We start from the raw sequence: 12395 nt of genomic DNA, 5'->3' as shown, positions 1-12395 counted from the left end.
ATGTATAAAAAAAAAAAAAAAAGAAAAAAACTGCAGTTTTGTCACATACAAAATCATTTGTTCAAACCATTTTATTGTGTCACATTCAGTGTCGAAAGCCCTATTATATTTGAATAATCAGCCTAAAGCCCAGGGTACTAGGAGTTAACTGCAATTGCCCAGGGGACATCCCTGGGCAACGGTATTGCAAGAAAACAAGGTGCTGAATTCTGTGTTTGATTCCAGGGCATGAACGTTTTTGCTTACTTTTAGTGACTTTGTTTGATTGCATTTACTTTCTTTCTCATCTATTATTTTTTCTTAAATATTTGTTTCATTAACAGACTTAAAATTTAAAAAGACTTCTTTGTTGCAGACAAATAAAATAAAAACACTTTTTTAAGTCATCAAATTATCAAACAAACATGCTGTTACAACCATAAAACCTTTATATATGTTTAAACCAGGGGCTTGAACCTTCAACATTTAAAGAGCTATTCAGGTCCATTTCTTACAGACTACAACCCAGTAGGAGCCATAGTCTTTAGAAAAATAAGACACAGATTTTTATTACTGTTGCTTTTATGTTTTTTTTTATTTATTATCACAAATAAAACAAAAACAGACGTCTTTTTCCTAAATATGAAATTGTTTATAACCTGGCAGAGGTTCACATGACTCCTTTTCAAAATAAGACACCTTGACCCATGCAGGATAATCTCAATGCAGGAAATGTAGAAGTAGGGAGTGTAATGTCAGTAGTGATATTTAAAAATAAACTATACAAAGTTTATTATATCGTTTTTGATTAATCTAACCCAGAAATTTGTAAATTTAACTAGCAAAAATTGAATCTGAGCTAATTATAAGTGACCCTTTTCAGATTTTTGGACCATTTGGCCAACTTTTTTTCCAAAAATAGAAAACCTGCTGCATAATCCAATTATCTTTAATTCAGGCTGTTCTCATTGACCTCCAATTAATTTACTGTGGTACAAAGCCCTCAAAAATGTGCCCAAATGTTTTAATAGAACTTTGGCAAACTTAAAAAAATGAATTGTTATAGGAGTTCTACATACTGTAACTCAACTACTTGTAAAAGAGTTGAATAAAGTTAAACTTATCCCTTTTTTTATTTACAAAGGCTATTTTTCTTGAACTAAAGAGCCATATCTGGGAGGTAAAAGAACTACATGTGGCTCCAGAGCTTCAGGTTGCAGACCCCGGGTTTAACATTGAAAAATAATCCATGGACAAACAAATCTTTCGTGATTAGATGATCTCTATAGCCAACACTTCTGGGTGGTTTTCTCTCTTAACCAACCATCTTTTTATGTCTTTTGACGTTTGGTTGTATATGGGACAAAACGCCACACTTTATGCCTGTCTTGGCACGACACTATACGTGTTGCTTTTAAAATGAAAGAAAAAGATATATATATGCGTTTTAATTACCAAAACTGTAGGTAGGCCTTTTTTTTGCCCTGGTTTGTATAGAGAAGCAACAAAAGGCGGAAAATTTAATTCAATTTATATAGCCCATAAAACTTGCCTCATTGGGCTTCGTGGAGAAAAACCTAAGCCTGAAAGAAGCTAACGGCTCCTACGCGCCTGTTTACCGCTTCAAGATGGCGGACCGCAATCATCTAACAAAGCAGTCATCGGTCCACAAGACCGTGGATCAGAATGTTCCGAAAGATGAAGGCTTCCCTCCTTTGATGAAGTGAACATACCTATAGCGTTTGGTTGAAGCTGTGGTTTTCTGATATCCAGCAGTTTGCGCTGACGACAGAGCTCCTGCTCGTACTGGACGATGGTTCCTTCACAGTGTCTGAAGATTTCTTCAGCAGCAGCAGCTAGTCGCTCGCTGATAAACTCTCTCAGAGACTGAAGTGAAGACATGGTTCCTGCAGCTGCAGAAGATCTTCAGCTCCAACTCACACAAACACCGCCGTCCTCTGAACAGCAGCAGCTCCGATCATCTGCTAGTCTCTCAATCACAGCCACGTTGTCTTTACGTTCAACACGTATTCACTCATTTACGACACTTTGGAAAACGCTGAGAGGTCCGACACGAACCACGTATCGTCCTTTCTGTCCAAAAACCTCACAAACGTCCGAACAAAACACCACCGTTTTCTGAACACAAGCTAACACAGCTAGCGCTTCGTTCCGTTCTTCTTCGCCTTGTTAACTCTTTACTGTGGTAGCTGAAAAACAACGTCCTGCTGTATTAGCGCCACCACCTGGTCTGGAGTGCAGTTCCATAATCTTCACACTTTCCTAAAAACACTACATGTAACAAACAGAATGTATTTTTACTACATTATGTTAAAGGAGCCATACCATGATTTACTTAAGCCTTTCCGAGTGAACTATATCCATATATATTATCATATATTACCTTTAGAACACTAAACAAAATTATATATCAAATATTAGTTGTTTTCGTTAGTTTTTTCCTACCCAGAAGTAAAACGACTCAATTTCTTAGGGCTGTTTGAGCAAGAATTTATTGAAGACAAGACACAATTGGAAGATATAATTTATTGTTAATCTTAAAACAAAAGCCTAAATTAGCCAAAACCGCTAGTATGTAGCTGAAATATTAGCTAAATTCCAAAAAATTGTAAATGCCAAACTATTACAAAAAGCTAGCATAATGCCAATTTTTAAAACATTAAAACCGTAAATTTTGAATCTTGAATAATAAAAATACAGGAATATTATTCCAGAATGATTCAACTTAAATCTTAAATAACTTTCACTGTTTTAGTCTCTATAAAAATATATTGTGTCAAAATTATACAAGTTAGAAATAATCACAAAATAACATCGGAACATTAATAACAATAAAATAAATAATCTGAAGGGCCGAATATAATTACACGGAGGACCGGATCCAGCCCCCGGGGCTTGACTTTGACACATGTTTTAGAGTAGACGTCTACAAATTTGTGGCCCCCAAGTCTCAAACTGGCGGGCCGCCAGTTTGTTAGCATCGCATGTCACAGATGCTGCAAAAGAGTTGTATATTATGCAGATTGTGCTACATGGCCAGAACACACAGCTGCAGAATACAACACTGCTTTAGGCCTTGAGAAGGCTGATAGGTTGGACTAAGGTTGAAAATTCAGGATCCTGTCAACTATGAGGCAAGAAATCCTTATATTCAGATTCACAGAGGTCATCAAGGAATCGTGAAATGCAGAGCAAGTGTGATGGCCAGGGTTCTCTGTGCACGTCAACAAGCTTGTGGAGAACTGCAACACATGCTCATAGCACAAAAAAGTCCAGAGAGCCACTGGTGACCACACCAGTGCAACAAATACCATAGTAAAGGGTAGGAACAGACTTGTTGTTCTGTGATAGGAAGATTAACCTGTTCGTGGTGGATTACTTTTCATGATAATGTTGTTTCAGTAGGCACAATCATTGCTGCAATGATGGATAAATTTGGTCAACAGGGAGTGTCGGAAAATGTAGTGTTGGATAATGGTTCGCATCCTTAATACAGCAGTGAGTTATTCGAGGACTTCCAGAGACTTTGGTTTTTCAAATGTCACAAGCAGCTAACAGAGAAGCAGAACAAGCTGTTGCCACTGTTAAAAAATTGTGGAAACTGAGGATAAACGTCAAGCAATTATGGCTTATAAAGCAACTGTACAACTCTACTGGAACGTGGTTCTCCCTTCTCTCTTAAGAAGGAGGTGGCATACTTGTCAATAAAGGTATCAATAAAGGTTAATTCACTTGTGACTCATTACCTTCAAAATATTCTTGGACAAATATAATTATTAAAGATGGATTTTTACAGTTATCTGAGTGTTTTCCTGGTGCCTGCCCTTTTTTCCTCCTCCTAGGTCAAAGAGGGGAAATAAAAGATCTACCTTATGAGCTCTTCATGTGAGCTCTCCCTTTGTCTTCCTGCCGTGTCCATATCGTTGCTGCAGCTCTGCGTTGAGTCATCAGGCTTCTCATTCACCCCCCTACATGCACTCTTCAGTTTGGTCCCATTGGTTTGTTTTACCCCGTATGTCTTATCTTTTTAAATATTGTTTATGCTACATATTTGTAGTACCCTTAATATGATTTCATTTTGATGAAGCAAACTGATGAAAACAAGTGCCTTGTTATTATTGTTGACGGGCATGTTTAGTCTAGGTATTTTTCCAATGTGCAACAGAAGACATCATTTATTGGACACCACATCTAGATGGACACACATAACATAACCAGTTAGAGGACGAACCACATATGGTTACACCTCTTTGACCACGTGAAGCTAATAAACGGATTCATCTTTCAAACCTAGCTTTTTTCGTCCCTCACTTCCTTATCAACCAACTTGGGGAGGCTAGTAGAGGGCTACCTCAACAGTAGAGACAGTCCAGTGTGAACACTGTATGAGACAAGCACATGCCTGTTTGGTGAAAGAGCATCACATGCCCGCTGTGTGTACAATACACAGATTATTTGCGGTGAGGTACAAAATGAAACCTTTGTTCGTCACATTAAAGTGGCCGGCGACTTTTTGCCTGACCCCAGGTACTTTTGATGCCCTTGCATTTTGACCAGTCTACTTTTTTTTAGTAGGATAATGTGCCATGACATTTAGCTCAAGCCTTACTAGACCGGTCTTGAAAATAACAATGAGTACACTTTACTATAAAGGCCAGTCACAAACCAGACCCATTTTTCCTTAAAAAATAAACCGTGTAGAAAATACCACAAACCAAGTTGACCACACAAAACGTTTCAGAAATTTTTTTCTGACACTGATGTCACCATGGGTTCTTATGGGTTAAAATCAACCCTGAACTAATAATATAACATGTTATCGCTTTGTTATAATAACACATTTTATAAAGCCACTTCTTCCCGTTGTATCTAGATATTTGCTGCTGCACAATAATAATTACAGTTCAATAGCGTTCCCTAAAAAAATGAAAAACATGGCACCACTAATATTAACAGACTTGCAAAGAAAACGTTTTTCCACTTCAATATCAGACATTTTTCTAAACTCCATGTGAAGAAACTCTGTGTTCTTTTGAGTCTGACTGATGATTGGTCACAGAAACTGGAGGAGCTGTTTCAAAGAAATACTCAGGCCCCTTTCTTACTCTCCATCAAGAGTTTCTGCTTCAGTGTCCCTACATTACAGATGAGGAGAGTTGAATTAATAAAATAATTTATTTTATTTGAATAGCGACAGATATAAAAACATTGATTTTCAGTGCTCGATTATACAGACTCTCCATTGATTTAAGTGCAGTTTGAGGAGTTTGTGACCAGACAGTAGCTCCATAAAACAGATGAGAAAAGATAATTGAATTTAGAAAAATCCAAGCACGCTCAAAGGTCAAGCATTTTCTGAATAGCTCTAAATAAAGAAAAATAAGATATTCCACGATAAAGAAAGCTGATCAATGATTCATTAATATCTGTTGGTTTGTTTGATCAATGGAGATGCTCACAGCTGTCTCCCACAGTTTTTCTCACACAAAAATATACAAAGAAACACAAATGACAGGAGGGATGACATCATCAACTATAGCAAGAATAAGACGGTACTTCCTATAGATTCCATGACTCAGCTATGACTCACAGAGACTCAGACCAATCGCTGTCGATGGGTTGCAATCGTTTGCAATATGGTGATAGACATATCAGGAAGTGACGGTGAAGACTGTGGCCTACTTTTGCGAGGGGTGGAGGTAATGCATTTCCAATGGGGGACCTCATGGCTCGAGAAGCCCAGTATTTAGACCGTCTATGTTTAGAATGAGAAGATGAAGTTTCCCATTAGTCCACTGGGGGAGCTGTAGCTTAGAGAGACAGTGGAGCAGCTCTCAGATCAGTTCATGCTGCAGCTCTGACACTCGTCTCCACTTCCTCCGATTCCTCAATCATTCTACTCTCCATCTTCCAGGAATACTTCCAGTCACAACATCTCCTCTACTGATGCCCCTTTCTGTTCCATCAGGAGGAAGATCAAGACCACCAGCCGGTTCCCTTCCAACTGTAAACAGAACAAAGACAGATAGAGATGAAGGAGTGTCTCCTCATCTTCAGCTGTGAGTCAGTGATGCAGCACAGCAGCAGAAAGAGCAGCAGGAGCTTCAGTTCTGTTAAGAGCAGCAGCTTCCTGTCTTTTTCACCTGTTGGAGCTTCTGCTCCACTGATTCAAAGCTCAACAGGAAACTCTGCATCTTTGCTCTCAGATTAACTTTAGAAAAAAAAATCTGGAAGAAGCTTGACTGTCTCCAACCCTCTACCGACCTCAGATCCTGCAGTTTGAAGTTGGGACTTTCCAACAGATCCTGGAGCTGCTGACCATCTGATTCCTGAAGGTTGTTGAAGCCCAGGTTCAGTTCTATCAGGTGGGATGGGTTGGACTTCAGAGCTGAGACCAGAGCTTCACAGTTGATATTAGACAAGCTGCTGAACTCCAGCCTAAATCAAGAACAAAGATTTCAGTTTTAGACAAAAGTTTATGTTTTTTACTCTTCAGTTCTTCTGAACAGAACCAAACTGAACCATCAGACAAAAGTTGGTAGATGTCTGGGGCCCCACGCTCCCCAAGGCCCTAAAATTAGAGTCAGTAAACTTGCTGCAGATTCTGTTCAGGAGTTCAGTGTGGGATTAAGAGCATGGCAGAATCTGTCAAACTCCTACAGATGTTCCTCAGAAAAAAAATCCTTTATGGAAGAGAGCCTCGTGTTAGTGAGCAGAACCAGCAGAGCGGATGACAGGAAGGAGATAGAAAGATTCTGGATGGATGGATTGCTGCTGTGAAGAGCAGCTGTTCTGTTCTGCTCTCTGAACTCAATCATGTGACTGACATGAACTTGAAGCAGACCTAAAGCTGAAACAGCTTCATCTTGGGTCTGCTTCGTGCAGCAGGAGCCTTCTCACTGCTGCTCCACACTCTGCATTGGTCAGCAGGCCTGATTAAAGATAGCATTGTCCACCAGTCTGTTGTCTGGGTGGAGTCTGAACTATGTTCTAGTCAGGAGCTTCTACATTCTCTGAAGTTCATGGACTCCATTCTTTTGGTTTTGTGCTTCTCTTCTCTTAAGGATGAAAACAGCTGGGTTTCTAGTTGCGGATTGTTCCGTGATTTCACTGACCTTTTCTGCACAAGAAGCTGCTGCTGGAAAAGCAAAGTAGATGTTTGCCATGATCACATCAAGGAAGAAGATTTAGACAATGACAGCTAGAGAATCTGACCTTAGAATCTGCAATCTGCAGCCTGGATTCGCCAGAAAGCTCCACAGATGGAGAAATCCTGAACCGTGGACTTTGTTGTGGCTGAAGTGCAGTTCAGTAAGATTGGCTGGGTTGTGCTTCAGAGCTGAGACCAAAGCTTCCAAACTGATCTCAGACAAACCACAGTTGTTCAACCTGAAAGTAGACAAAAAGTGTGAATGGTGTGAAGTGGATCAGGTGTGTTCAGGAATTTAATGTGCAGCTCAGCATCTTTGTGTATGAATGTGTCTGATAACAGGTGTCACCGTGATGTTACTCAACTGAAACTGGTAAGAAGCAAGGAGGATAGATAGTACTGTATGTGAAAAACTTTTGGTGCAATCCTATGCATGTTTATGTCAAGAATCTTCTCTGTAACCCAAATGTTGAACTCTGGCACTCATCAGGGGAGCCCTGATGAGTGCTTGTATATATTTTTCTTGTCTGTGCCCAGGTACCAAGCGGTCCTCGGACCAGTACAAGTTTGCAGCCCAGACATGAGTATCACCCAAACCTCAGACACAAACCAGGGACCCCCATAAGAGACCCCTCCTCACACTTCAGGCAACCACCCACCCTTCATGCACAAACTCCAGCAGAGAGCAATGAAGGGGTCAACCCCTCCCTCCTGCCTAAGAGTTGATTGCAGAGTGACCTCCCCGACACCCTAATGGTTTGTCATGTGAGGAAGGAGGGCGATTCAAACAATCTTCTTAGTTACTGACCTCAGAATCTGCAGTCTGCAGTCTGGACTCTTCAGAAAACCTTCCAGATGAAGAAATCCTGAATCCTGCATGCCGGTATTCCAGCTCAGGTCCAGTTCTGTCAGATTAGATGGGTTGGATTTCAGAGCAGAGCCCAGAACCTCACAGCTGATCTCTGACAACTTGCAGCTCCACAGCCTGAAGGCAGACAAAAAGGAGTTTAAAAGGTGTGAAGTGGACCAGCATCTGTATATGAATGTATCTGATAACAGTCAGACCGCAGAGTTCTGATAGTTCTGCTGCCGATACTGTCATGCAGCCATGTGGTACAGCCAAAGAGTTCCAGTTGATGACATATCCAGTGAATAGCCACTAGGGTTCCAGAAAATGTTTGGACATATGTGTGTCTCTGGAGGAAGATTTGCTTTGCAAACATTACAAACAAGATCTTCTTCCCTGAGATTTGAACATCCTCCAAATACTAAAAAAGATTGAAGTTTGTTGCTCTAATGTGCTTGATGTGAAATTTTGAATAATACAAACACCAACAATTAATTTTGTTTATTTAAAAAACAAGAAGATAAAAAAATCTAGTAATCAATCTGACATATTTTTTTAATTGATTGACTGTCTTAATTAAAAATAAATGTTATAAATGTACAGTTTTGTGCTTGATTTCATTGTCACAGATAATAAGTTGTCAGCAAATACTGTACCTAAAAAAATGTATCGCGACAAATTTTCCCAGGTTTGCGAGTAATTAGTTAGTTTTTTTAATCAATTTCCAGCCCTAGTTAATACTCTTTCAAAATGTTGTTAATTTGATGGATTTTCTCTAATCTGGCAGTAAAATTAATTAAGACAGAAATAGTAATTCAACAACTTACACGCGGCCAAGGTCTTGAGATACTACAACATCACTCCTTCAGACGGATACAACCCTGATGTTACAGACTGTATTTCTTATCAAGTGCTAATTTTCCGATCTAAGATTGATCAGCAAAGAGAATACTTAGGTTCTCTCAGAACCTCTCCTGACTCTTCTTCTACTAATTATTTTTGTGACTCTGATTCTATTGACACTGATGCTTTAATGCTTGTGCTATCTTATGGGGTCAAGATGACCCCATCCTTACATTGATGTGTGATGCCTTCCATGACAAAGTCCCCAAGTTTAGGCTCATTTTGGCAAACCTTTTAACCCTTCTATCCAGTGCTCCTTTCCCATTATAGTTTCTCATCCTTTTTTCTTAGCTTCTTCCCCAGAGGGGAAAATCTAAGTGTGACACACAACACCTCCACACAGAAACCCTAATCTCCTGAACCTGCTGATGCACTTTAAGCTCCTCCCTCTGTCAACACAAACAAACCCTTGCTCTGATTTTTTGACGCTGGTGCTCCAAGGCCACCTAAGGAGATTGTGTTGCTGTTTGACAGGTGTACCACACCAGTCAAAAAAACCTGTTGCTGTCCCTTGACCGGGTGGGTCATGCTGATTGTTAGACACCAAAAGTGAGAGTCTGCTTAGGGCTCAGTGGCCAGAATCTCCCGTTCAGCAGCTCTGATGTGTCCTCCCAGTGACACACCAGAGATAACTTCAGCAAATCCTTCTTTCTGTAATGATTCTGTCAAGTCTGATCCCTTAGCCACAGTAAAACATCAGAACGTGCTGTATCTGATGCATTTTTCTCATCTTTCAGGAAGCTCATCTTATTTACTGACTTCAGGATCTGCAGTCTGCAGACTGGACTCTCCAGAAAACCACGCAGATGAAGAAATCCTGAATCTTCCAGGTTGTTATGGCTCAGCTCCAGTTCTGTTAAATTGGATGGGTTGGACTTCAGCGCTGAACCCAGAGCTTCACAGCTGGTCTCTGACAAACCGCATCTCCACAACCTGAAAACAGACAGAAAAGTAGGTGTAAATGGTATGAAGTGGCTCAGGCGTGTTCAGGTGTTTACAACTCAGCATCTCTGTGTCACAGCCAGACTGCAGAATTCTAATGGTTCTGCTGTCAGTACTGATTGTGAAGTGGACTCCTGACTTCAGCTGACTACTAAATGAAACTTTAACAGTCTGACTGACTCTAATCTAGTGGACATCTGCCAATGCTCCAAACATCCTTTATGATGTTTTCAGAATGTTTCCATCACAGCTCAGTGGAACTGAGACGCTGGAAGAGACGCTTTCATGGACTGTTTTCTTTGTCCAAGTATGAAGCAAGCATGTCCTGACTAAAGATTGTTTGACTCTATGACAGCTACAGATCTGCATCTACTTAATTATTGAATTTCTCCCAACCAAAACTCTCCCCTCTTGTCAGGTTTTCCCCGCTACTCTGAGCTCACACTTTCCTGACACACATGTTCGGAAGTTTTCTTATGGAGCTTCTCCTCAAAATGTTGCAAAAAGTCTTCTTCTGCAGTTCAGACTAACATGACGTTCTCAGGTCAAGGGCACATTCTCTCAGCTGAACCAAAATCAGATGAAAGTGTGATAAGCAGATTGTCATAGAAACCTGCATTCCTCCCCTCACCATGACCCATTCTCTAAATTCCAATGCTTTGATGACTCTCTTTCTAGGCTCCCACTTACTGTGCCATAAAGTGCTGTGTGATGCATAGCTGCAGCTGCAGTGTAGGGGTCTGTTTGTGAGGACCTTTCATCTTTGTGAATCAATGTTGCCTAAATCTCAATACATTTTTGATGTATTGCAAAAATTGCAACCCAGATCAAAGATGCTTGATTTTTGACATCATATCCTGTACTCCCTCATGTGTCTTTCCGGGCAATTAGTGCCGAACTGCGTGGCAGCTCCCCACCTCTGGGTAACTTGTCTTTGGATGTGCTGCCCTACCACCATGAGTTTCATCTAGTGGAATCAATAAAGTATATATCATTTAACATGTATTTGATTTTGTGATCTCCTCAGAGTTTCAATTGAACATTCACTTTGCTAAGTCTACTTATGAAAAAGCTGAATTTGCACTAGAAGCAGAAAGTTTATGCTAGAATGTTGAGCTTAGATAGAAGTGATCAATTGTAAAGCAGGAGTAGGAAGTGAGGAGTAGCCACATAACCAGGACAAACATCACTGTGGTGGAAACATTCCCTCCTGTTTCCCTTTCCTGTTTTTTTTTTTTTTTTTTACCTTGTTGGAAAAGGTCATGGAGTGAAAAGGAAAGCTTGTAGAGAAATGCATCAGATGGCTGCTATAACTCCAAGTTGTAACTCAGCTTTGCAGCAGGTAAATGACACATGTTCATAAAATCTTCCACTGAAACATATGAAAATCCTTCACCTTGTACTTTCTTCTCATCCATCAGGGAGTTCAGCTCATTTACTGACCTCAGAATCTTGAGTTTGCAGACTGGACTTTCTAGAAATCCACGCAGATGAAGCAATCCTGAATCCTGCAGGTCGTTTTGGCTCAGGTCCAGTTCTGTCAGATTGGACGGGTTGGACTTAAGAGCTGAGCCCAGAGCTTTACAACTGATCTCCGACAAACTGCAGTCCTTCAACCTGAAAGCAGACAGAAAAGTGTGTGTTAACGGTGTCAAGTGGATAATCTGAGTTCAATATGTTCAATGTGCAGTTCAGCATCTGTATATATATATATATGATAACAGTCAAGGTGGATAACAGTCTGATAACAGTCAGACTAAAGATTTCTGATGGTTCTGCTGACAATATTGTCATGCAGGACGCATGTTCTACCAAAGCTTCCTTGTTGATGAAAAATTATGTAATCAATTACCAGGGTTCCAGTAATGTGTACACTTTTCTACTAAAGAAAATAAAGAACATGCTTACAACTTACAAGTCAACAAAGCTCTCCCCATACCTTCAAATAACTAAATGATTTGATTTCTTCATCCTCTGCTCTCTGCTTTAAAACAATTCTGCCAAGGAAATATCTGCCAAGCTTGGTGTAAAACAGAGAGTAGATTCTTCTGTATTGCTGTCAGCAGCAAATATTGATGCACACACCTACAGTGTCCTCTAGTGATTCTTGCTATTAATAAAAAAAATTAAATCACACATAAGTCACACCTTAGTATAAGTCTCACCTCAGCCAGATTATGCTAAAAACACAACTTAAAAAAAACAAAAACAAAAAAAACACAGTAGTCTCTGTCAGGACCTCTCCTGACTTTTCTACTGATAACTGTTTCAGTGAAACCTCAAAATCATCTCCGTCTGATATTATCCTTAAGCGATTTCAGCTTGTTTACTGACCTCAGAATCTGCAGTCTGCAGTCTGGACTTTCCAGAAAACCACGAAAATGAAGAAATCCTGCATCCTCCAGGTCGTTCCGGCCCAGGTTCAGTTCTGTCAGACTGGATGGATTGGACTTCAAGGCTGAGCCCAGAGCTTTACAGCTCATCTCTGACAAACTGCAGCTCTCTAACCTGAAAGCAGACAGAAAAGTGTGTGTGTTTATATATATATATATA

The 12395-nt window shown here is 40.1% G+C and overlaps 2 protein-coding genes across 12 annotated transcripts in view; both read right to left on the bottom strand.

The window, feature by feature from the left end:
• LOC112139903 (zinc finger and SCAN domain-containing protein 2) overlaps nucleotides 1-2195 on the bottom strand; it is a 6112-nt gene extending 3917 nt beyond the window's left edge. Inside the window, exon 1 of the mRNA XM_024262751.1 lies at nucleotides 1713-2195. Within this exon, the coding sequence (XP_024118519.1) occupies nucleotides 1713-1881 (169 nt within the window). The 5' untranslated portion in view covers nucleotides 1882-2195. The remainder of the gene's footprint in view (nucleotides 1-1712) is intronic.
• A 2961-nt stretch (nucleotides 2196-5156) lies between these two features.
• Nucleotides 5157-12395, bottom strand: part of LOC112139894 (NACHT, LRR and PYD domains-containing protein 12) — a 16312-nt gene continuing 9073 nt past the window's right edge. For all 11 annotated transcript variants that reach the window (XM_024262735.1, XM_024262734.1, XM_024262736.1 and 8 more), the window contains 7 exons: nucleotides 12177-12350; nucleotides 11286-11459; nucleotides 9660-9833; nucleotides 7959-8135; nucleotides 7216-7389; nucleotides 6265-6438; nucleotides 5157-6004 (listed from right to left, as the gene is read on the bottom strand). In XM_024262735.1, the coding sequence (XP_024118503.1) occupies nucleotides 5977-6004; nucleotides 6265-6438; nucleotides 7216-7389; nucleotides 7959-8135; nucleotides 9660-9833; nucleotides 11286-11459; nucleotides 12177-12350 (1075 nt within the window). In that variant the 3' untranslated portion in view covers nucleotides 5157-5976. The remainder of the gene's footprint in view (nucleotides 6005-6264; nucleotides 6439-7215; nucleotides 7390-7958; nucleotides 8136-9659; nucleotides 9834-11285; nucleotides 11460-12176; nucleotides 12351-12395) is intronic.

Source organism: Oryzias melastigma, linkage group LG2 (assembly GCF_002922805.2).
Source record: "Oryzias melastigma strain HK-1 linkage group LG2, ASM292280v2, whole genome shotgun sequence".
NCBI classification, from domain to species: Eukaryota; Metazoa; Chordata; class Actinopteri; order Beloniformes; family Adrianichthyidae; genus Oryzias; species Oryzias melastigma.
The sequence above is the reverse complement of the archived record's forward strand: the minus strand, read 5'-3'. Positions and strand labels throughout refer to the sequence as shown.